General features: G+C 45.6%; 1 protein-coding gene across 3 annotated transcripts in view; it reads right to left on the bottom strand.

The window, feature by feature from the left end:
- galnt1 (UDP-N-acetyl-alpha-D-galactosamine:polypeptide N-acetylgalactosaminyltransferase 1) overlaps nt 1-26,490 on the bottom strand; it is an 88,551-nt gene that overhangs the window by 16,451 nt on the left and 45,610 nt on the right. For all 3 annotated transcript variants that reach the window (XM_077013174.1, XM_077013173.1, XM_077013175.1), the window contains 5 exons: nt 21,880-22,030; nt 18,100-18,268; nt 10,624-10,790; nt 5,555-5,762; nt 2,608-2,778 (listed from right to left, as the gene is read on the bottom strand). In XM_077013174.1, the coding sequence (XP_076869289.1) occupies nt 2,608-2,778; nt 5,555-5,762; nt 10,624-10,790; nt 18,100-18,268; nt 21,880-22,024 (860 nt within the window). In that variant the 5' untranslated portion in view covers nt 22,025-22,030. The remainder of the gene's footprint in view (nt 1-2,607; nt 2,779-5,554; nt 5,763-10,623; nt 10,791-18,099; nt 18,269-21,879; nt 22,031-26,490) is intronic.

The following is a 26,490-nucleotide window of genomic DNA, read 5'->3' on the forward strand; positions in this document are numbered from 1 at the left end:
ATCAAGTGCTTTGTGAAAATGTACTACTCTACACACTAGATTCATATACTAGAGCATATTTGTCCAATTTTGACATCATCACAGGCTTTCGGTACAATATCGTGCATAACTCAAATGACTCGTGCTGGTTTCGAAGGACGGCCTCCTCCACTGATGTTCTGTACGTTTGAGCGCAGGACATTTCTGGCCTCAAGTTGCGTCATAGCCATTTGAGTTATGTGCTTCTTCATGTGTGGCCTTGTTCAAAACTGTTTAAAACGTATCTGTCTCGGATGGCTTATGGGTGAGCCAGTATTGAGATTTATTGTGTGTTGCTTGTATTATACAGTGTCCTTGGGTGTCTTGAAAAGTGTGTATTAAAAACATAATCATCATCATCATCATTTTTATTAATAGAAAGCATTTTTTCCTTGTTCTGGTGTGATATTTCTTCAAAGCCATTCTCTCTTGCCCTTTCTCTCTTTTTGCTTTCTAACCCCCATCTCTCTCTCTCTCTCTCTCTCTCTCTCTCTCTCTCACACACACACACACACACACACACACACTATCTAGAGGTCTCTCTCAGGAACACGTACCTCTATTTTGTCAGTCAGGGGTATTGGGTCTTATCATCTGGGCAAAGGAGACATTTTGCCTTATTTGTATTAGGATACCACATCCTTCCCTTTCTTTAAATATCCCTGTCCCTTGCTCCATCTCTCTGTCCCCTCTACTCCTTCCTGCGTGTCCTGTGTCCATCCTAGTCTCTGCCTGTCCTGAGTGAGGGCGTGGCTGTTGGTCCTGTCCTCACAGAGCAATCCTCTCCCTTCTCTCTGTTTTTACATCTGAAAGGCAGTGTGGTGAAAGGCTGCCTGGTTGTTTACGAGAAAAAAGCAAAGGCCTTCCGGCAATAACAGCATTTTGGTGTGTAGCTGCAAAGTGTGTGTGTGTGTGTGTGTGTGAAAGAGAAGAATAATCCCCACAAAAACACAGATCAGTAGGGGAAGGCGGCTGAATGACTTCAGAGCTCGTTGTGAGAAGCACAAACAACTCTTACATTGCCTGAGCAAACCGCTCCAGCCTCCAGATCTGCTGCAGTGCAGGACATGTTAGTAGCTCTGGCTTACGGTCTGATTACTGCCTCATATCTGTGCTGTTTTAGCCTGATTACAGCCTCACAGATGTGCTGTTTCAATCTGATTACTGCCTCATTTCTATGCTATTTCAGTCTGTTTACAGCCTCATAGATGTGCTGTTTCAGTCTGATTACTGCTTCCTATCTATGTTTCAGTCTGATTACAGCCTCATAGCTGTGCTGTTTGAATCTGATTACAGCCTCATAGATGTGCTGTTTCAGTCTGATTACTGCTTCCTATCTATGTTTCAGTCTGATTACAGCCTCAGCTGTGCTGTTTCAATCTGATTACTGCCTCATTTCTATGCTATTTCAGTCTGATTACAGCCTCATAGATGTGCTGTTTGAGTCTGATTACAGCCTCATATCTGTGCTGTTTGAATCTGATTACAGCCTCATAGATGTGCTGTTTCAGTCTGATTACTGCTTCCTATCTATGTTTCAGTCTGATTACAGCCTCAGCTGTGCTGTTTCAATCTGATTACTGCCTCATTTCTATGCTATTTCAGTCTGATTACAGCCTCATAGCTGTGCTGTTTGAGTCTGATTACAGCCTCATAGATGTGCTGTTTGAGTCTGATTACAGCCTCATAGATGTGCTGTTTCAGTCTGATTACTGCCTCCTATCTATGTTTCAGTCTGATTACAGCCTCAGCTGTGCTGTTTGAGTCTGATTACAGCCTCATAGATGTGCTGTTTGAGTCTGATTACAGCCTCATAGATGTGCTGTTTCAGGGCAGTCAGGGCCTGGTGGTTAGGAAACTGGTCTTGTGACCAAAGGGTCCCGGGTTCAATTCCCAGACCTGAGGCCATGACTGAGGTGCCCCTGAGCAAGGCCCTTAACCCTCAATTGCTCACTTGTATATAAAAAAAAAAGAGATTAAAATGTAAGTTGCTCTGGATAAGGGCGTCTGCCAAATGCCGTAAATGTAATGTAAATGTTTCAGTCTGATTACTGCCTCATATCTATGACGTTTAAGTCTGATTTCAGCCTCATCGCTCCACAACAGTGGTAGTAATGTTATCAGCATGAAGCAGTCCTGGAGCACTGTCCTTTAGTAAAAGCACGTCACAGTAGATTCCCCAGCACCTCTGTACAAACACACACCACACCACGTGTGACGTGCTACGACCGCTTGCACATGAAAGTCGCAACCATGGAAATGCACTGCTACACAAGAAAGCCAAATAAGGCAGTTAAATAAAGCCAAACACACCACACGCTTCCTGAGCTCCCAGCAGGACAGATCAGACCCTTGACCTTGGTGTGTGACAGCCAGGATATTGTGAAGCAGGGGGTGGTGGGCAGGAACGCGGTTCCATTAGAGTCACATGCACAAGAGAAGGAAACAGGATGCGCTACCATCTGTGTGTGTGTTTAGACCCATTTTCCAGATGCTTACGCACAAAACCTGACATGATCCATAATTACAAATGTAAATACAAAATCTTCACCTTGTGTGTGTGTGTGTGTGTGTGTGTGTGTGTCCTACCTGACGGGCAGCGTTCTGTCCCCTTTTCTGCGGTCCATCTCTCGCTGGGGAACTGGGTACCAGCGGAAGTTCAGTTTCCAGTTAAAGCCCCCGTAGGTCATGTCAGACCCAGCCATGTACTCGAACGTGTCATCACTTATGACGTCAATGATGGGACACACTACTGTTTTCCTATAACACACACAGAAAGAAAGTAAAGCAGGAATCCAGGGCCCTTCTTTCTATGCTAGAGTAAATCCTTAAATATTTAGTTCTAAACAATATACATAAACAAATGTAAATAATCACACACACGCACACAGGCGTTTCTCAAACATGTGCTGACATGAATCAGATGGGATGTTTCAATGATTGTACCATCAATCATCGATCACACAATCACCCAGTGCAATTTAACAATTCTCTCTCTCTCTCTCTCTCTCTCTCACACACACACACACACACGCACACACACACACACACACACACACACACACACACACACACACACACACACACACACACACACACACACACACACACACACACTCGTAGACTGCCCGGGGAGCGGGACGGTCTCAGAGGTTAATCTCACACTCTGCATACAGAGCCTTATGAATCTTAAAGGTAATTACGTGCTTCTCTATGTATTTTGAAACACACACACACACACACACACACACACACACACACACACGCACACACACACACACACACACACACACACACACACACACACACACACACACACGCACACACGCACACACACACACACACACACACACACACACACACACACACACACACACGCACACACACACACAAAAGCAAACAAAAACATACACCTCTGAACACACCCACACACACAAAAGCAAACACAAACACACAGCCTGGGGTGACATCAAAGCCACAAACATGTAATTAACTACAAAAATAAATGCTCGCTCAACTAAAAGCTATTGATCACAGCGCTACCCAGGAGGCAGAGTACCCAAAGAGCCGCAGGTGTCTCCGTGAATGTGTGTGTTTGTGTGCGTGTGTGTGCAACCTGTTTACTGACAAATGTGCCAAATTCTGAAAACCTTCCACCGACCATAAGGTGATCTTAACAGCATGTATCGCCGTGGTAACACGTTTCCTCCCTCATAAATGTGTATTGCTGGTATGCTTCACCGTTTGTGTAATATATTGAGAGGCTGCATTGTACATTAGTGATTCGTGATAGAAAACCTCGCCATACAAAACACTGTATCGATGTAGATCGGAATATCTTCTCTCTACCATCTCTACCATCGAATGTCATGTCATTATTTAGGATGTCTGTTATTAATTTTTTCACTCTAAACAATATGTGCAATTTCCACACCCAAGCTGCCTTGGGCTTATCAGACAGCAATCGGGGCAGTACAGCTAATGCGAGATATACAGCACAACCTGTGGGCTTGATGAAAGCGAAAATCTGTTCCTGTAATTATAAGGCGCTGTGTTAATATTTAATACAAGGTGAAAATTGGCAGCCCCCAAGCAAAACGTGAAGCTTTGATGTCTGGCAGTAAAATGAAACTGAAGAGGACAAGAATGACTATTCTGGTTGTAGGTGGATGGGTTTGTACTAGTACTTGTATTTTAGTACACATTTTAATAGGCCTACTTTATGCAGACACTGCCACTTGGTAATGTTAGTCTATATATTTATGCAGGAAAAAACTTCTACAATGTTTCCATTAAATCTAACACATGCAATGCACATTATTGCGATTATTGTGATCGATGAGGTTTCTCCATTTCAATTAGAACTTCCAAATCTACAAAGTCAGCATATCTGCCTAACTGTATAAACTAGATTTGTCTAGGTTTGCCAACACTGTCTTCTCTTTGCTTAAGCTTTTAGCGATATGTAAAAATGCAGCTTCAAATTATTTCTTAATCCATTAGTACAGTCAATTGCTCTACCTAATACCCATTTAAGACATTTTTTGCATTGACGTGGCTGTTAAACTGAATATTAATTGGTGGGTGGAACACATTATTTACATGCTGATCCTGATTGGCCTTTTCACCCAGGCCACAGAAGTGAAGCAGTAGGTTAACACCAGCCTGCAGGTGGCTTCATGAATAGGATTTAAATACAGTGTTGCATATTCCGCATGACACAAGTTTACCGTCAAGATTTAGGAATGTGACTCTTTGTCTGTAAGGGCCATTAACACACAAATAATGCTGTGAACCTAGAAGGAGAGTGAGAAACTACCTCCACTAGAAGTATCTGGGTAGGAGGTAGAGCTTAGCAATGTAGGAAGGGGGTATGAATGTTGGGTTTGACTAGGATGGTTCAGTGCTGTTTGTGAGTGTCACTGCATCATCAAGCCAAGGGCCCTTACTAAACATAGTCTTCCTCACTCTTCAGCTCTGCTTTCAAAGAAGGCTCTTTAAAAGACACACAGTACGCAGGGCAAACATGACTACCCCTTACCGGAAAACCCCCACCCCCAACACACACACACACACACACACACACACACACACACACACACACACACACACACACACACACACACACACACACACACACACACACACACACACACACACACACACACACACACACACAAAGAAGATGCCTGCTGTCCTGCTACAAAGATACATAATCAGAGAAAGCTGCACCCTGGAGCAAAGAACATCTGCTTAGTTAAAAGTAAACACACACACACACACACACACTTTTCCCTGGGAATACCTCTTTAGTGCTCTCAGACTGATGGGAGAGGACAGAACTGCTGGATCAGCTGTGGACCGTCAGCAGGCTGTCTCTTTACTTTCTGTCTTTTTACTTAAGTTGAATTTAATTTCATATCATTTGCGAAACCTTTCTGAGGCGCTAGATCTTGATCTATCTTGGGCTTCATGATGTGAATCCTTTACCACACTGTGGGGGCTGCACTGCTGGCCTGGAGGTGCTGGTGTTTACCTGTCGTGTCTGATGCGAGCGAGCAGGGGCTCCAGCCAGCCCGTCGTGCACTCGCAGTGAGCGTCCAGGAAGGTGATCACCTGTCCGGTGGAGAGAGCCGCCCCCTTCAGGCGAGCACGGATCAGGCCGGATCGCTGCTCCATCCGCACCACCCGCACCGGGACCTCGAACGTCCGCACGTACTGCTCCAACTGCCGCTTCAAGAAATCTGCGTGCGCACACACCACACACGGTTAAGATTGTCATAGAATCAGAAAGACGCATTGTGTTTCGTTAGAGCTTAACCTATTTCTGTCCAACGGAGAAACTACTATGGATGCACACACACAAGCAAACACAAAGACACATATGCGTACGCACACAGTCATTTACAATACATTCATATAACGCCTCTAATGTCACTTACTGTAATAACATTAACAGTCTGTCATAGGCTGACACACACACACACACACACACACACACACACACACACACACACACACACACACACACACACACACACACACACACACACACACACACACACACAGTCTCACCCTCTCTACGGGAGAGCTGAGAGGTACCAAAACGATCTCCCATTAAGCGTGTTTATTGCTTCATCCCTTTCTTCATTCTCAAATCTTCCACCATTGTCTCTTCCTCTCCCTCTTCTTCTCTCTTCCTCTCTCCCTTTCTGTTCACTTCCTCTCTGTCATCTTCTTCCTCTCCTCACCCTAACCCCCTCTCCTCTAGTCCACTAGCATTAGGGCTCTAACACGTAGGGCTGTAACAATCAGGGCTCTTTGTATTTACAGAGTTGAAAACAAATGGTGTCAGAACTTCAAGGCTACAGAGTCCAATCACGTGTAAGAGCTCCCTGGTTAGCAGGGCCTTACGGCCCAAGGAGAATCCAGCAGGACCCATGTGACAGCAGCGTTGGGAGAGGCCTTTAATCCACTAGTAATGTTGGACACTGGAGGGGATCTTCTGTTTTTGTGGCGACAACTTTGTCAGCCATTTTCCCACTTCACATGGCCGTTTGTTCCAGAGAAATACCAAATGATGGCGAAACAAAGGCGGAATAAAGGGCAGAAGAGCGCTATGAAGGATTTGAGCAGAGATGCATACTGCAGGCCTTCATCTGTCCATAGAGAGGAGTGGAGACGCAAGAGAGGGAGAAACTGACTGCAAGGCATTTTGGGGGTTTTATTCGCCTGTTCTGGACTTAAGAAGTTTATTTGGTCCACTGGACGTGTGTGTGTGTGTGTGTGTGTGTGTGTGTGTGTGTACAGAGTTAAGGGATGAACATTCTGCATGCTCTCTTAGTCTCTCCGTTTTACCACAGTTCACTGTATGGACATGGCTCGTCCAGTTAGAATAGATCATTCTGAAGAGCTAAAAGCACACATTTTTCATGTAGCTTGTGCACACGCAATCAAATACAGACACACACACACACACACACACACACACACACACACACACACACACACACACACACACACACACACACACACACACACACACACACACACACACATTGTATCATGGCTGAAGAGAACAAAGCAGAATGATTCAGCGGGTCTGATAACACACTTTGCTTGTCTAAGGACATGACCGTTCCAACAAGCACAGTGACACACACACACACACACACACACACACACACACACACACACACACACACACACACACACACACACACACACACACACACTTGACTTTCATCTACTTATTTGAAACCACTAATAGGGAAACGAGGTTCAAACCACACATTGATCAATATTTGCCTTCCCAATATAAACACTCGTTCTGATAACAGAGAATGAGAGAGTGAGTGAGAGAGAGAGAAAGAGGGAGAGAGAGATTCTGTGTCCTTCACGCAGTCACTGGATAGTGGGGCAGATCGTAGAGCAGCTGTTCTCCTGAGAAGAGCCTCTGCCTTCCAGATGGCCTTGACTGAGAAATGTGTGACAATGAAACAGAGCCCCAGTGAGGTGTGTGTGTGTGTGTGTGGGTGTGTGTGTGTGTGTTCAAGGCCATGTGAGGTGTGTATGTGTGTTTGGGGTCCTGTGTGATGTGCGTGCTCCACCTCTAACACTGAGGTAAACTGGGCCGCCACATGCTACCACACAGCTGGAGTGCTCAGCCTAGCAAAGCACATGCGGCTATGACAGCCTGGAAAGATGTGTCCATAGACATGACCTTATATTCAGGTGAATATTTCACTATAATGTACAAATATACTGTTATATATCGTCATTGTTGAATGAAAATCTAAAATCTAAACATAAAATACATTCATGGACCTTTAATAAAAGTGAAACCTTTATTTATTTATTTTTTTATAGTGATTTACAGTGGTACATCTGTACTACATTGGAGATGCAATGTTTTTGCATGTGGAGTTACGATGCTTTGAGAACTCCCAAATTTGAGCTGTTTACCACCACTGTGTCAGTTTCACATTCTTAAAACAATTTAAGTTTTAAAGGCGGGCCCCCTCCTGGTGGCCCCCGTCCACAGCGGCAAGTGTCTTGTAGCGTTGTCTTCTTCCCTCAGACCCGTGATCCGTCTCACCTGACGGTCGTTTGTTTGTCTATATATGTCTTGTCTTTGTACCAGTTGACTGCTGGTCATTGTATCCTTGATTTGGAACTTGTCGCAGGTTTTTGGTTTGCTCACTTTATTCATTAAAACCTCCTTTTCCCTGAGACTTTTTATTTCGCACTCCCTGCCCGTCACACTTGCTTGTTGGCGAGGTTCGAGGAAGACACGGTAAATTAACAAGAACTCAAGCACATTCACGTCAGAGATGTAACCTTGGCATATTTTATACAAGAAGAAAGTAATGTTTTCGTTATCCGCATACAATAATAGAATACGTCGGCCAAGTGCTGCCTTGTCTTTCGTGCCTTTAGTTCTTTGGGCAGTAGTGGTGGTGACCACTGCAGAATTAAACAGTTGTAAAACTAAGAACTGCTATGGATGATATGGTTGTAAAACTAAGTTGTAAAACTAAGAACTGCTATGGGGGAGTAAAATTGGACCTCATCTGGTCATACAGGGGGCGCATTTTAGTGAAAAGTGTATACGCAATCCGTTTACAGTTTCATCTTGATACGATCCGGACATGAAACGCCCGTTAATGCGAGGTGTGAACAGGCCCTTAGAGTTCCGTTTCCTTTCCGTCGATCTTCCTCGCGCCGTTGAAACCCCGCCCACTTTAGGGATCAATCGGCGACCAGAACGGGTTCGGCGTGAAAGCGGCTTAAGATGAAGATAACTGCAGAGCAACAACTATGGCCTCGGAACTCTTTGAAGCGTGGGATGAACGTAGAGACAGCCGGGGGCTATTGCGGTGCGTTTCTTAGGCAGAGCAGACCCGCTTTCAAGCTCTCCTGTTCTGCTTTACGCTCATCCGTTTACTTGTGAACACTTGTGCAAACATTTTCCGTAACTATTTACTTACGAAGCGAGAAAAAAACCATTTACATTTACTGATAAAAAAAAAAAAGCTTATCAAAATGTCTAAACTACTGCGGGCACACCCATAACACGCTTGCATAGGTAAAGCAGCGAACTACAGTTAACAATGTCGCATTAAGGTTTCAGGAATATGTGAGCAATGAGCCTGCAGTAATCTCGCGGTCAGCTGCACTGATAATGTGAGTTATTCTACAACGCTGGGGCACAATCGACCCCAGATCAGTTCTAACGTTAGTGAACCCGACGCTTCCAGCCACATTGTCTAGTAGGTAATAACGTGATTTCCTGCCGCTGTGATCAGGTGGTTATCGCGATTACATGGTAGAATGGAATTTCTCAGACTTCATTTCTCAGGGACCAATTTAAACCGTTTATGTTGCTCACAGAATGCCAGTAATGACCAGAATGGCTTCACTGCTGGACAGGCAGGTGGTCGGAGAATGGGGGCCGGTGCCTGCTGAGCCTGTGTGTGTGTAGGTGTGTGTGTAGGTGTGTGTGTAGGTGTGTGTGTGTGTGTGTTTGTGTGCAGGTGTGTGTATGTATGAGAAGGACAGATAGCGTAGAATGCAAAGTAAGTGTTATTATCCCTTCTGGCCCCACACCCAGATTACAAACCTGTGTTCATGAAAACACAACTGTTCCACACACACACACACACAGACACACACACACACACACACACACACACACACACACACACTCACTCACAGACACACAGACACACACAGACACACACACACACACACACACACAGACACACACACAGACACACAGACACACACACACACACACACACACACAGACACACACACACAGACACACACACACACACACACACACACACACACACACACACAGACACACACACACACACACACACACACACACACACACACACAGACACACACACACACACACACACACACACACAGACACACACACACACACACACACACACACACACACACAGACACACACACACACACACACACACACACACACACACACACACACACACACAGACACACACACACACACACACACACACACAGACACACAGACACACACACACACACACACACACACACAGACACACACACACACACACACACACACACACACACACACACACACAACTCTTTCTCCCTCCCCCTGCCTTACTATTAGCATGCTTCCAAAAATCTGTCATCTAAAATTCAGCTTTGACATTAATGCTCTAAGGGTCACCAACCATCTTTTTCCTCCAGATGTAACACAAACGTACTCAAACACTGACACACACACACACACACACACACACACACACACACACACACACACACACACACACACACACACACACACACACACACACAATCTCACAACCCTGGGCATGGAAACAAAAGTATGTTGTGTCCCTGTGGTGCTGGTACACATTTGAACAAATGGCAGCTGTTTACAGAGAGACGTTTAAAAGAGCTTAGAGGCCCCCTCTTGCACACGCTCACGTATGCACGCATCTCCCACTCTCTCTAGGTCTCGCACACACACACACACACACACACACACACACACACACACACACACACACACACACACACACCCCGCCCCGTCCTCACCTCTCTCGCTGGCGTCGTCCACCAACACCACCTCCTCCAGCAGGTGGCGTGGTGAACGCTGCACGACGCTGTGAACTGTCCGGAGGAGAGTGGACCAGGCTTCATTGTGGAAGACGATGACAACGCTGGTGCGAGGAAGGTCGTCCGGGTACACCTTCGTCTTACACCTGCCCACAGACGGGGAGTAGTGGGGAACAGCTGTTAGGACTGTACGAACCTCAAACTGGACAGGTGGGACTGCTCGTCAGCCAATCAGACTACAGCGAACAAGTAGTCCACCCAGCAGAAGCAGACAGCAAGCCAGCCAGCACACAGGGGGCAGTGTAGTTTATAAGAGCAGTAACTCTACCCCACACTCCCACAGGAGTCTCCCTCTACCCCACACTCCCACAGGAGTCTCCCTCTACCCCACACTCCCACAGGAGTCTCCCTCTACCCCACACTCCCACATGAGTCTCCCTCTACCCCACACTCCCACAGGAGTCTCCCTCTACCCCACACTCCCACATGAGTCTCCCTCTACCCCACACTCCCACAGGAGTCTCCCTCTACCCCACACTCCCACAGCAGTCTCCCTCTACCCCACACTCCCACAGCAGTCTCCCTCTACCCCACACTCCCACAGCAGTCTCCCTCTACCCCACACTCCCACAGCAGTCTCCCTCTACCCCACACTCCCACAGGAGTCTCCCTCTACCCCACACTCCCACAGGAGTCTCCCTCTACCCCACACTCCCACAGGAGTCTCCCTCTACCCCACACTCCCACACGAGTCTCCCTCTACCCCACACTCCCATACGAGTCTCCCTCTACCCCACCAGGCTTCCTCTGCCTTGCCTAGACAGTCCAACTCAGTGTTGAGTCAGGGCACAGGGCACATTAGAAACACACAGTGATAACATACTGATAACTCACGCAGTGCTAATGAATACGTTTCATTTAATCACAAAACCTCAGACACATGCTGGCCCCACACACATGCAAATACAATTATAGGATTGTATCTACACAACAAATGGGCCCATTCTTCTCAGCAGGCCCTCTCATTTGCCCATTTTTCCATCAGTCAGCAAGGGATTGAGCACTGATTGGTGAGCTTCAATAAAGAAAGCAATGCTGGGAGGTATTTAAATTTTTTTCTCAGAGAATTATGTAACTGCAGGAACCTATGCCAGTCGGTGCTGAGGTAGGAACAGGAAAGCCAGTGTTTGTTGTATGTGGAGCGCTAAATTGGGACACACGCTTCTACTTCCTGCCTCACGTCCTGTTTGCCCTTACGCAGCTGACTGGACTGAATTTGACTTACAGTCACCCGTCTCCTTTTTTCTCTATCAGTCTGTGTCTCTCGCTCTCTCTCTGTCTGTCTCTTTCTCTCTCCCTCCCACACTTGCGCACACACACACACACACACACACACACACACACACACACACACACACACACACACACACACACACAGGTACACATACCTACACAAATAGACTAATTAAATCAAGCAGGGAGGTCAGAGCCCCTCATGTCCCATCACTGTGGTAACACAAGGCCTCAGTACACCATCCTCTTTAAACTCATTAGTCTACTGTCAGTCTCATGAAATACACGCACACAAAAACAGACACAGACAGACCCGCACATACACAAACAGACAAGGATGCACACACACACACACACACACACACACACACACACACACACACACACACACACACACACACACACACACACACTCACGCACACACTCACGCACGCACAGAACTCTCTTTAAATTCATTAACCCGATGTCACTCTCAGGATCCCAACTGCAGTTCCATCTGCAGCCGAGGTGTCTGATTGGCTGGCCTCATGTTACCTACCTGATTAAAATAGAGTCTGGAGACCGCCAACCTACCAGGCCATGGCTCTGTGTCTCTTACACAAACTCTCAAATACACACACACACACACACACACACACACACACACACACACACACACGCACGCGCAAACATGCAAACACACACCTACAAGACAGCAGGAAAGCAGTTAAGGGTGAAAGGTCAGAGTGACCACTCAGCAGGAGAGAAAGTAAGATGGAGAGGGAGAGAGAACAAGAGAGTGAGAGAGACGGAGTGAGATAGAACAGGAAGGAGAGGATGAGAGAGAGGGAGAGAATGAACAGGTGTAAAAGAGGGAAGGAGAGAACAAGAGTGAGTGTGAAAGAGGGTGAGAGCACATGAGGGAGATAGAGAGGGAGAGACAAAAAGCGAAAGAGGGAGAGAGCAGGAAGGAGGGAGAGAATGTTAGCACTGGCACTGCTATGATGCCCACCATGTTTTTCATGTACGCAGTTACTGGCTAATCACAGGAACAATGGCCACTAAAGACTCACTTAACTTTATAAACACAGTTAAAATGTGTACATACACACACACACACACACACACACATGCAATTTCACACACCACACGCAATCTCTCTCTCTCACACACACACACACACACACACACACACACACACACACACTCACACTCACACTCACACTCACACACACACATTAACAGCCAATTATGTGACCAAGAATCGAATTCCGAACCAAATTCCATTTTCCATAAACCATCAACTCATTTATCAGGTCCTAACACTCCATGCAGTCATTGATGAACACAAACCCACAGCAGTAGCCACGCCCATAAACAGACATCCTTTCTGTCATGGAGGTCGGAGTGGGTCGTTATCGAAAATGCATCTACACAGCCTTGTCTGCCATGATGACAAGTTGATCTGTGACTGCCCCGCCCAGAGTGCCTTCGCTTCTGCTAACACTCCTCCTCATCCTCCTCTTCCTCAGCAACTCTCTCACCTGACCGAGGTGTCTCACCGCTGTGGCATCGCCAGAGTCCTCTCCATCTGTCTCGCTCTGAAGCTCCCTCTTTAACACACGCAACACATACTTGACGTGTAAAGAGCAGAAACAGAATAACTCATTCTCATTCAAGCGATGAAACTCGCTTAGCACCTGTCCGCTGTACCATGACAGCATGACAGCACCAGGAAATGTTTCTAGATTTCTCTGTTATTATTGGTTTACTAGGATGAGCCCTAAAAACAGACTTAACGAGACGGTTCATCTAAAACCCAGAAGCTTTGTCCCATCCAACCTATGGATTGCTAGTATAACCTTTAAATGTGCTCCTTAACATTCCTACCCAGAAGGAGCTGGTGCAGAGATGAAAGTGCATACACTAGTGAGATACCTCCTACTGGAATGTGTATGGACTCTAATCCTACATGAATGTACGTGCATATCTTCCACTTTTTATATATACATTTTTATATATTTATATAGAATTCAAACCCTCATGCCCCATAGAAATGCATACATATCTTTCCATAATCAAATAAGTGTAATATAGCAAAATATACATATAGATATAAAATATAGATCTTTTAATAATACTTGTTTGAAAGTAGGTTTGTCTCCAAGATGAACGACAAGGCTCTCCTGGAAAAAAGCATTTGTTTACTTGTCTGTTGGTTTTGTGGATATGTGACAGCTGGTTTGCACACTGTTATTACATTTTTCAGCGCATATGTCTAAAGGAATGGCTTCAGCATCCCATTGGACTCAGAGGTGCTGGATTATATCAAATATTACAAGTTTTATTTCTTTCTGTGGGCCTTTCTTGTATTTCTGCCACTGCCTTAGACTAAACAGCACGCCTCTCTGTGGTAGGGTGACACTGACTTATGAGACCTCTGATAGTCAAAACTTTAGTGCATCAGTTTTCATCCCTGGCACATCACTTCTAATAAACTTCTTCCTTTCGCTGTGGAATGCACGCAGTGTTCCCCACCCTCCCAACCACAACTAACCCCACCCAACCATCCAGCACAACTCCACCCTCCCAACCACACCTAACCCCATCCAACCATCCAGCACAACTCCACCCTCCCAACCACACCTAACCCCATCCAACCCCACTCAACCATCCAGCACGACTCCACCCCCAACCACACCTAACCCCATCCAACCCTACTCAACCAGCATGACTCCACCCCCTCCCCTGCCCACATCCAATCCCAACCAACACAAGTCAGCTCAACAAACCCCAACCCAACACCATGCAACTGCACTCGATTCAGCTCCCCCAACCCAACGTCCTTCTACCATACACAACCCCACAGCCACTTAAATGAGGGGGGAAAATGGTAAACCAGACAGCACAAATAAAGGTGTCCTGCTATTTTATCCAATTGGTAAAGGAGAGTTTGTGGTTGTAGCTAAATAATATCAAGACCTTAGAGTTTAAATATGAGTAAATTCAGTTATCTCAAGAACTGCATACTGCTTTGGCACAGGTGCAGAATTTAAACTCTTGCTGGTGAGTGAGGGCAAGTGTTATACAATTCAATTTTTAGTGGTTTCAAGTGAACTAGCTTTAGGTGACATCGTATTTGTTATTAGGTCTTGTGTGTGTGTGTGTGTGTGTGTGTGTGTGTGTGTGTGTGAGATACACATACACAGCTCCTCTGCCTATCCTGGGTTCAGGGTGTGAGGTTATCGAGCTCCTCAGACAGGGGTTATAAACCCCACATTAAATGTACATTTACAGCACTCAGCAGACACTCTTGTCATGCGTGACTTATAGATTCATTCTTCATACGTGTTGAAGTACTAAATTCACCTCTGACTGAAAAGCCCCACAGCCTGTGTACAGCTGCATATGGAAGTGAAATACATAAACATATATAAATAATTGAAAAATGAAAATAAGTAAAAAGACTATCACATTTTTTTCCTGTCAGTTATATTCTGATGTTATGTTGTGTTTGATCCGATTAGTAGGTAGTGTGTGACCTGCCGTTAGGTCGAGGGTGAGCTGTTCATCGTGCAGTGTTTAAGTTTTAAACAGAATTTTACAGAATTCCTTAAGGCCAAATATTGGAGGAAGAGTTAGAAAGATTTAGAAGATGTTGGAAAACAGACCCAGCTGACAGACATTAGACTGGAAACCACTGGGATATTTCTCTCAGGGCTCTGGTCCTCTAGACCACAGGGTGAGGTGACAGAGCACAGCGTGGACTCCCATCAGACCACAGACTCTCATTACCCCTGCAAAATGTTCATTTAACAAATATATATAACACTAAGTGAAACACTATGGGTGATTTACCAGCATTTTAGAAAGCTTTGGGCTTGGCAACCGTCTGAGAAAGAGACGGTTTTGGCCTGATTGTCAGGGTGCACTTGTGTGTGTGTGTGTAGCTAATGCATTGAAATCCTTATTCAATTGTGTGGTTTACAGATGTAGTGTTTATTACCACAGCAGAAAACACAAAAATGAGCTCACACGCACGCACGCACACACACACACACACACACACACACACACACACACACACACACACACACACACACACACACACACACACACACACACTTCTACTCACTCTTCACACGTCTTTGAACAGTGTGTTCCCTGTTCTCATGCAAACACACATAAGCTTTACGTGATGTCAAAGTCTACCAATGTGCCCAACCCAACCTACTGCAGGGGTGCCTCATAAGAAGAATTCAGTAATGGAAGATTACCACACATACCCCCCCACACGCACACACTCCCACACCCACTCACTCACATCACCTCCATCTGCATCACACATATGCATGCGCACACACACAATATTCACACACAAATATGCACACACACTTCACTAACACCTGCACGCATGCAAATGTATGTTTAGGTGTGGCACGAGTTCCCACAGTGTGCCCATAATTACACTGATTTACAGCACATTAATGACATGGTTTTCACACACAGGGCTGATCAAAGTTCTGTTTTTGGCAAGTGAAGAAATGGTGACCTCGTCATGGCAAAATAGTTTCCATGGTTTCACCTTTAGAAGGAGTGCAGACATATAAAATAGACTGTTTTTGTGTCTGTGTGTATGGGAGACAGGGCACAAAGAGTACACAGAAAGATTGCTTTCACTGTTTGTCAAGGACATTTAAAAAGCCCTTGTTAAACTCTTCCGGTCTCCACTCAAAGCTCCTCCAGTCTCCACCCAACTCTGATGGGCACCAACCATCGAAGCCTCAGGAGGCACCTGTGCCAACTATACCCACTCAGGCTGAGCCCAGGTGAGTGTGGAGAGAGGCACACAGAGAGACCAGCACTGACCCAGGCACACAGAGAGACCAGCACTGGCCCAGGCAACACAGAGAGACCAGCACTGGCCCAGGCAACACAGAGAGACCAGCACTGACCCAGGCTACACAGAGAGACCAGCACTGACCCAGGCTACACAGAGAGACCAGCACTGGCCCAGGCAACACAGAGAGACCAGCACTGACCCAGGCACACAGAGAGACCAGCACTGGCCCAGGCACACAGAGAGACCAGCGCTGACCCAGGCTACACAGAGAGACCAGCACTGGCCCAGGCTACACAGAGAGACCAGCACTGACCCAGGCACACAGAGAGACCAGCGCTGACCCAGGCTACACAGAGAGACCAGCACTGACCCAGGCACACAGAGAGACCAGCACTGACCCAGGCAACACAGAGAGATCAGCGCTGACCCAGGCTACACAGAAGGACCACCACTGCACCGGGGGTGCGGAGAGACTGACTTGGACACATGTGTCAATAACTGAACAGCTGGGGATTGGTAGAGGGCGGAGCTACTGTCATGAGTCAAAAGCAAAAACACAAACACACACATACACATACAATTGAATCCAGGCGACTATAAAGTCTATAAAGTTGCTTTGTAACAACTGTTATATGGGCTGTTGTAAAAAGCACAATTTAAATACATTTGACTTAACACACACACACAAACAAACACACACACGGAGTTCTAAATGCAAAGCTTACAAAGCTATCTATTTTTATTAGTGTCTAATCTGGTGACTAGAGAGAGAGGAGAGCGAGGGAAAAGAGGGTGGAGGGGTGATGGGGAGTATGGCATGGACTTTGCATACTGACACTCTCTTATCTTTTAATTGGATGTGTCTTTTCCACTGCATCTGTTCTAATGGAGGGGGTGGGGGCTGTAATTAAGTTAACGGGAGAAAAACTAAACACATTTCATGGACTGCTATTTGCATTCTGCTCACTTCCCCAGCTCACACACACACAACCAAACATCTGTCTGTCTGTCTGTCTATGTGTCTGTGTCTGTTTGTCTAAAACTGTGATTATTCCCCCATCACACCCCCATATAACTATGCCTCATTACACTCTATCACTCCTGTGTATCACACCCCACGACTCCCCTGTGTCACATGCCATCACACACCCATCAAGCCACATCGCCGCTATCACACGCCACAGCTACCAGGGTGATGGCCATCACATGCTGCCTCCATGAAGACAGCCAGGACCTCTTTTCAGCCTGGGGACCAGTAAGCAGTCCCAGATACCCAACACTGCCCTCCCACAACCACACAAGCACACATGCACGCCCATGTACACACAAGCCCCCTTACCCTTCGAGCCGGACGTCGGGCAGTGTCCGGTTCAGTGCAATCATATTGCTGGCCATCAAGTTGAACTGGTTGATCTTAAACATCTCCTTCATCTTCTCCTGCTCCTCTTTGGGGATCACCACCGGCTTCCCCATCTCACCCGGCCCATCGTGAGCCCTCTGTACCACCTCTGGACGGACGGACACATACACAGTCATGATTAGGAGACTTTTATTACCGTCTTTGATGCTTTGTGTTACAGAGTAAGCTCATCTTTACAGACATAGTGTAGCCCCCTCTGTTTTCCCTCTTAGGGTTAAAGCAGAACAAGCCAATTATAGAAAGAGATGCTGGGCCCTTATCAGTTGCTAGCAGAACACACTGTCTCTCAACTGTGAACATGGAAGTTTACCTGCTGTTATGTCTAAACTCAGAACTCCACCATATATGAAAAGTAAAGTTGTACAGTACACAGGACTACATAATAGGGGTGTGACGAGACACTCATCTCACGAGACGAGACGAGACACGAGATTGGGTTCACGAGATCTGAGACGAGACGAGATTTTAAGAACACTAAAATTACAAATTATATGACTGGACAACAGACTTTTATTTAACTTTTATTTAACTTTAAACATGCATTTTGAAATGTTTTATTATAACTCTTAACATGCATTATGTAAGAGACTGAAAAGTCCGTCGTAAAGCAGTTTTCGTCGTTAAGCGTGACCCTAGATTTAGATACGCTTTGATCGTAAATACAGTATAGAAAAAAACTAACAATGTTCTCGTGCCTACAGCGTGAGAAAGAGCGATCACGTTGCCGAGATGGGCTTATCGGACACTACACTCCGCTGTTGCTCCACGCACCGCGCGAAATAAAATTAAAAGTCGGTGGTCACCCCGTCCGTCGTTATCCAGACCCGTCGTTAAGCGTCGACTCACGACTCACTCACAACAGGGCAGTGTTGGGTATGTGCAAATTAAGAAGTTCTTCTCTGTCAATACAGAGTGCAAATAGTGCAAACAGAGCCTGACCAAGTATGTCACTGAATTTGCTGCAACTACACTGCCATGTTCATTTTTAAGAATATTAACATGTCCACATATTAGAATATTAGCATCCCCACACTGCTCCCGATATCCTTTGCTGTCTCAGCTTGCCAAAGCGCCGTTCTGTCCCTGCTACCTCTGTTCAAGTGAGATATGTTGATCTGAGTACTGAGCTGTGGTGGTGATGTAAATGTCTCTGCATCCTGCTCGTATTAGTCGCGGTGTACGGCATTATTTTCATACAATGTTTGCATATGTAGTGTCTTATCAGTCACTCTCTTGCCATTTATCATTTCCGCCGGGTTCCCAAAATGCTGTCAAACCAACGATTTGAAAGTGGCGGGTGCATCTTCAATAGTAATACCTGTATTTTCCGACGTCATTCTGACATCATCAAAACACGACGAGAAATCTCGCGGAGATGCGTCTCACGAGATCTCGAGACACGAGATCTCGTCACACCCCTACTACATAAGTGTGACAACATAAAACTACAGTACAGCAGCAGGACTTCATAGATATGAATGCACAACATTCAGTGTACAGTGTAGAAGAAGAGCAATACGTAATGTAAACATGCCATATTTGTCAATTGTGATTTTTCACACCAATCGAAATTTTCAGTGATAACACACATTAGTGATTACTAGGAGGCTGTGGTGCACACGTGCGCAGAGCGGTGGGCAGCCCTAGCCCGGCACGCGGAGAGCAGTTGGGGTTAAGTGCCTTGCTCAAGGGCACCTCAGTGATGTCCTAGGGCCTGGGGCTCAAACCCACAACCCTCTGGTCACAAGACCGGTTCCCTAACCACCCATGACTAAACATACAGGAAACAACGGACACACTAAACATACAGGACACACCGGACACACTAAACATACAGGACACACTGGACACACTAAACATACTGAACACGCAGTGTGAGGGAAAAAAGATGAGACCAACCACACACATCAGTGTTTAAGACACAGACATGTAACTTAAAATGAAGACTATTCCACAGCTTAGGGCCAACAACACTCAATTCTCAGGCACCAATGATACGCAGCTTAGAGGAGGGAACTCTCAGCATCAGCGAAGCCTGCTGGGTAGGCCACTGGGCAAGAGCATGCAAAGACTTCAAAATACAACCAGCAGTTTATCCTCAATACAGTACTGTACTGGGCAGCAATGATGATGTTTAAGAGTCAGGCTAAAATGCTCCCCGGTGTCAAGTGGGCATTAATACCCTTGCAGCTGAGTCCTGCATGTATTGTAGGCTGTTCAAAACCCAGTCAGGAGGTTCATACAGCACCGTGTTACAGTACTTGATTCTTGAAGTCACAAAGGCATAGAAAACGTTCTCAGCTGCAGGGAAAAAAAAAGAAAGTGGCAGATTCTGGCAATGCTCTTTAAGTGAAAAAAGGGCACCTTACAACCGCTTTTGACATGTGGTACAAATGTAATAGTGGAGTCAACTAAGACTATGAGATTCCTAATCTGTGTCGGGGGAGAAGCATCATAATCTGGAACAGAAACCGCAATTTCACCTAAATTCTTAGTTGTAGCTGGGGGAGGCAATTAGTACAGCCTCTGTCTTGAGTTACAATTAGTACAGCCTCTGTCTAGTTTTTATTCAGACTTGAGACGTTTTCCCTCATCCATGTCGGTCCATCAGCTAAAACAATGTCAGAACTGAGAGAGGCAGCCTGTGTGATGGTTTGGTACAGATGCATGTCATCTGCACAACAATGAAACTGTAACCCCAGCAGCCTAATAATGTCACAAATGGGGAGTCAATGCCGAATAAAAAGCAGTGTGCCAAGAACAGAGCCTTGAGGGACACCATTAGTCAGAGAACACGAGTCCGATCTATAACCACCAACAGAGACAAACTGCAGTCTGTCAGATAAATATGACGGGAACCAAGCAAGCACTGGACCAGATAAACCAATCAAGTTACACAGCCGTAAAAGTAATAGGTTATAGCATACTGTATCAAGTGCAGCAGTGAGGTCTAATAACATTTAAAAATGCCTCTTTGGGCTATAACACACCATTATGGTCACCTGTGTTGGAGGTCAGATCGGTGACATGTTTGTAAGTGCCTGATATCTTCACACTGTTATATGTGGTAAGTGCTGTTTAGATTCCCTCCTTTAATATCAATTGATGCAGGTTTATAAATGCATTACAAGACAAAAAGGAAAGGTCATTTAGGTCATGCACAACAAACTCTGCTCTGATTCAATCAAACCTCATTATAGACCTCATTCTGCACACAAACCCCAGCTGTATCCCTGTATTTGAGTCTTTGTTTCCACACACGCTGTGTTTGATAGTGGCCTGTGTTACGTTTCGTCTTATCAGAGACATACAGCCAGTGGCAGACAGAAACACAAGAGGAAAGTAGCTCCACTTCTGAGAGGAGAAGCTCTCAGCCCCCATCACAAGCCAGACAGCATGTGACAAGAATATCTTAAACAGAGTTTTATACAACACCTGCTGAAAGTGGGTCCAGCCCGGTGTGAACCAATTATTTGTGTAAGTTTGCATGGACATGAATACTTGTGTGAGTGTGTGTACATTTCCATCTTATATGTGTAATTGGTTATAGTAAGTGGATATGTGTGTGTGTGTGTGTGTGTGTGTGTATGTGTGTGTGTGTGTGTGTGTGTGTATGTGTGTGTGTGTGTGTGTGTGTGTGTGTGTGTGTGTGTGTGTGTGTGTGTGTGTGTGTGTGTGTGTGTGTGTGTTTCTACACACCGTCCCTCCCTGGCAGTCCTCTCTCCTTCTTGTCATCACACTTGTTGCATTCACTGAAGTAAAGGAGAATGAACATGTCCAACATGACCCAGACCAGCGAGGTAGCCAGGACCACCTTACAGTAGGCAAACCTTCGCATCTTCATCTTCACCTGGAACACACACAGCAGGAGACAGGGTTACACACTTACACGCACACACACACACACGTCCCAGACCAGCAAGGTAGCCACGATCACCTTGTGGTAGGCAAACCTACAAAAATTAACACCAGGAACAAACCAAAGCAAGAGAACACATACAATGCCACTTAAAAAGAAATTCATTATTATATCCATTTCATGAATCAGTTACTAAATAATTGAGGGTGTTTAATAAAGGCATAGGTCAGATGTCAACACAGTATGCATTTATCTGGCTTCCTTAATTCATTAAGGAAGAGAGTGAATGTAAGGTACCTACACACACACACACACACACACACACACACACACACACACACACACATGCCGACATGCACAAATCAACCACCAAAGAGGGGAAAGAAAGAAAGAAAGAACCTTGGCTAAACACATCAAAGTCTGCTTTTTCATGTCTTCCATGTCTATGTGAGTCTGTGTGTGTACGCACCACACATTCTTCTTACTGATGCATGTGAAGTGTTGTAGGAGTCAGGTTGTCTGACAGAATACAAAGCTATAAGTTCCCCATTGACATTCACATACACACACACGCTCTCTCTCTCTCTCTCTCTCTCAGTCTCTCTCTCTCTCTCTCTCTCAGTCTCTCTCTCTCTCTCTCTCTCTCTGAGAGGACTCTGCTGAGGACATTCCTGTCAAACTTCACTCACTGCCACAGCACTGAATTCGAAGCCTTCTTCAGGACTCTTTCAAGTGTGTGTGTGTGTGCTTACAAGTGTGTGTGTGTGTGTGTGTTTATGCTACTGCTTTGTAGTTTACGTGAGAGGATCAGAACCAACTCTGAATGCCTCGAAGAGACATTTTTGGAAAATAAATGACTAGGAAGCACAAAGAGGTGGTGCCAGGAACGTGGACCCAGGGATGTCCTCTTTCCTGCTGTCCAGCTACGTCTCCCCTCATTCCTGCACCCTCCCCCCTTATCAGGCCAGGCTGGGTTGACGTCAAAAGTGAGCTGCTTTAACACATCTGTTCTGAAAACTAGAGCGCAAATGACCTACGACCTCTGCTGAAAGGTTCCATATTACTTGTCGTTTATTTCCTATATGGTGTTTCATGCTGAGGTTGGTTACACGTTTGTGGGGTGGATGTTGTAATCCAGAGTTTCTGTTTTTACTTCAGTGTGTCCTCCCCTATGTGCGGCACAGGCTGAATTTAGTCGTGGGTCTTTGAGGCACATTCATGCTAACAAATCTCATGTTACAAGGAGCCCCATTTGCCCAAATCATTGTAGCGTTAAGATCATCTTGAATGTGAGAAAGAGTGCTCCTTGTAATATCAACTGTTTAAGGATGATCTGTTTTCTGCAATGTTTCAATTTTGCATAATCTTTCCTGAAATTGTGAAATGTACGCAATGAGCACAGCATGTGAAAAAGGCACGTTACTACCTTCATATGTCTGGGTCAGCTAAGCATGAACCCAGCACTCACAACCCCATAACTGGCTTTGCTGGCGGAAATTAGTACCGGTATTTATCGCTCAGGTGTGAAGAGGGTTTTATTGATGGCTCTAGGTCAGGGGTACTCAACTGGCGGACCGCGGTCCGGATCCGGACCCGAACGCAGGCCTGTCCGGACCCAATCTCATTCCTGATTAACTGGATACGGACCAAAACAAAACCGTAGCATTTATTTCAGGGCTATTGAAAAAACACTCCGTCACGAGTGTTACGTTTGCCCCCCCCCCCCCCCCCCCCCCAACAACAAGCCTGCCTGCCGAGGGTCCGCGCGGCGAAAATGACGTAATCACTGTGGCTCAGCGTTTGCGCTAGTGCCTCGCGCGCTGTCGGTTCGAGAGGTCGTGCACCTCTCGAATTTTGTAACTTCGCGCCGCGCTTCAGCGCAATGAACAAAGTCACGTTTTCAGGGTTCATACACCTTTATAAGGTGGAATTAAAGCACTTGTACGTCACTTTCAAGGTCCATTTCAATATTTCCCAGCATGTTAAACATAATTAAGGTAAATATTTATACATATACTCGAAATAATTCGCTTTTTATCACATTATTTAATGGTTGTTTATTTAAAAAACGCCCAATCTTAACGTCTTCACGTTCTCTCATGTTTCGTCCTGGAATTACAAGAGGCTCGTATTTGTTAACATAATACAAGAGAAATGTTCAGTCAGACAGATATTTGTTGTGAAACCAAGTAAGTTACAATTTCAAGCATTTTAAAGTACTTTAACCTAAATTCCAGCACTTTTCAAACCTGAAACATATAGCAACATTAAAATTGGTCAGGTAAATGTTCATTACCCTGTTTTGAGGGGTGTTTCTACCACATATCGTTTTGGACAAAACGCCTATCGTTTCGGAGAACACTGCAGTGACGCTCGCGAAAGTATAAACGCCTCCACCGTTCGCCCCCCCCCCCCCCCCCCCCCCACCCCACCAACAACTTACGTTCGCCACCCCCGCCGCACCGGACCTCAGGTCACAGGTATCTGCCAAAATTGGACCGCGGACAAATTTAGTTGAGTACGCCTGCTCTAGGTTCTAGGGTGGCTCTGTGCAATCTAAATATGTATGAGACTTGTAAAAAAAAAAAAACTTGGTGTGGACTGAGTAACTTCAGTCTGGTACCGCTGGACTCTGCTGCACTGTATTAATGCGGCAGCCAAGTCCTTAAGATTAAAAAGGCATGACAAATCCAGTTTTCCACAACACGGCCCCTTTAAGATTCACTTCTAATACGGCTCTGCATCTAATGGGAACATGAGATGGAATATAAATGTGTGTTAATGGGAGTGAAAGAGTAAGAAAAGAGATAAAGACAGACAGAGAGAGAGAGAGAGAGAGAGAGAGAGAGAGAGAGAGAGAGAGAGAGAGAGAGAGAGTATCTGTTTGTGAGTGTGTGACTCAAGGTTATGACTGGCACAGAGAGAAATGGCACGGTCCTGGTGGCCCTTGTACATCACCGTGGCAACATCAGAGGCCCTTGCCCATTTTGGACTGCTCAAACATTAATCACCTTGACAACACACACACACACCTGTGGGCACAGGCCTCTGAGATGTGCAAACACATTAAATCACACAACCACATCGCCACACACACACCCACACACAACAAACCAGAAGAAATGCTGTTATGATCTTGGAAGATTTCATTTTCTCACAAGTTTTAGATATAAATATATATAGATATTATATACATGTTGCTGAATAAACATAAACAACATCTAAACTCACATTCTTGGACAGAATGCCTTTGATCCACATATTTCAAGCACAATCGCAGATAAGCTCTCACACCACAGTCTAGTATGAAACACATTATACCACCCACAATATACACAAAAACAATACACACAGCTCACAACACACATTAGTCACATGTGCGGTGGTTCGGTGGATCCAGTACTCAACCAGTACTGAGGAGGCTGCCAGTTCAAGACCCAGTGTTGCTAAGTGTTGGGGGCCTCTGAGCACTGCCCTCAACCTCACTTACACATTTAAACACACTGAACGTTTAAACAAGACCGGTACAGATACAATCATGGCTACATGATTTCATCTTCCCTGTAGTTGATGTAATCAGCTAATTGCCAATTAAGGCATTAATGACTAGCAGGAAGCAGAAACCCTCTCCACTAGGCTGTCAGTGCAGAAGCAGGTGCTAGCGGATCGGCTCGTCACCGCACTGCACACCCGGTGGGCACGGAGGCTGATTCCAGGTCAGCCTGCCCTACGTGTAACAGAGTCTGGAAGGAGACCTGCCGTCCAGAAACCACTTAACTCACATTGTCAGAAATAACTGAGAGGACGACACTCACTTGGCAGACAGATCGTACTTTCTGACCAGATGGGAACATTTGGGATGGACCAATACATCAGCCACAATCAGTACTGAACGATAAAAAAAGACCCATTGGCCAACTAAAAAAAAAAAGATACCAATTGTTCCATACCAACCAATGTAATCACAAATCTCTGCCATGGAAGAAGCCGATTTTTGCCCGATTCATCGTTTCGTTCCAGTACTCTTCTCTTTGCCTGATTCTGGCCCCTTGGCTCAGTACACTGGACTGCCCTGCAGACATGTCACTGGATTCTGGCACTATGGCATTACCTATGGATTTTGGAACAAATTACTTAAACTGCTAAAATGTCTTCTGCTTCACATCTTTTTTTCTTCTCCTCCCAACACCTCTCCCTCTCATTGGAGGACCACTGGGGGAGTGTTATTCATGGTTATGTCTTATGTACAACACAGTCCCAACACAACAGCAAGGGGCAGCTACAAACAAGACAAACCAACAGCATTTTGTCCACGATCTTTAAGATTAGATTAAGACTCAGTATAAGACTCAAGGACTTGTTGTCTTTAAATTGTTTATCTGTTCTACTATCTAGGATGCATTCTGTGAACAGATGCAAAGCACTTTGTAAGTCGCTCTTGAGAAGAGTGT

The sequence above is a fragment of the Brachyhypopomus gauderio genome, chromosome 7 (assembly GCF_052324685.1).
Source record: "Brachyhypopomus gauderio isolate BG-103 chromosome 7, BGAUD_0.2, whole genome shotgun sequence".
Taxonomy (NCBI): domain Eukaryota; kingdom Metazoa; phylum Chordata; class Actinopteri; order Gymnotiformes; family Hypopomidae; genus Brachyhypopomus; species Brachyhypopomus gauderio.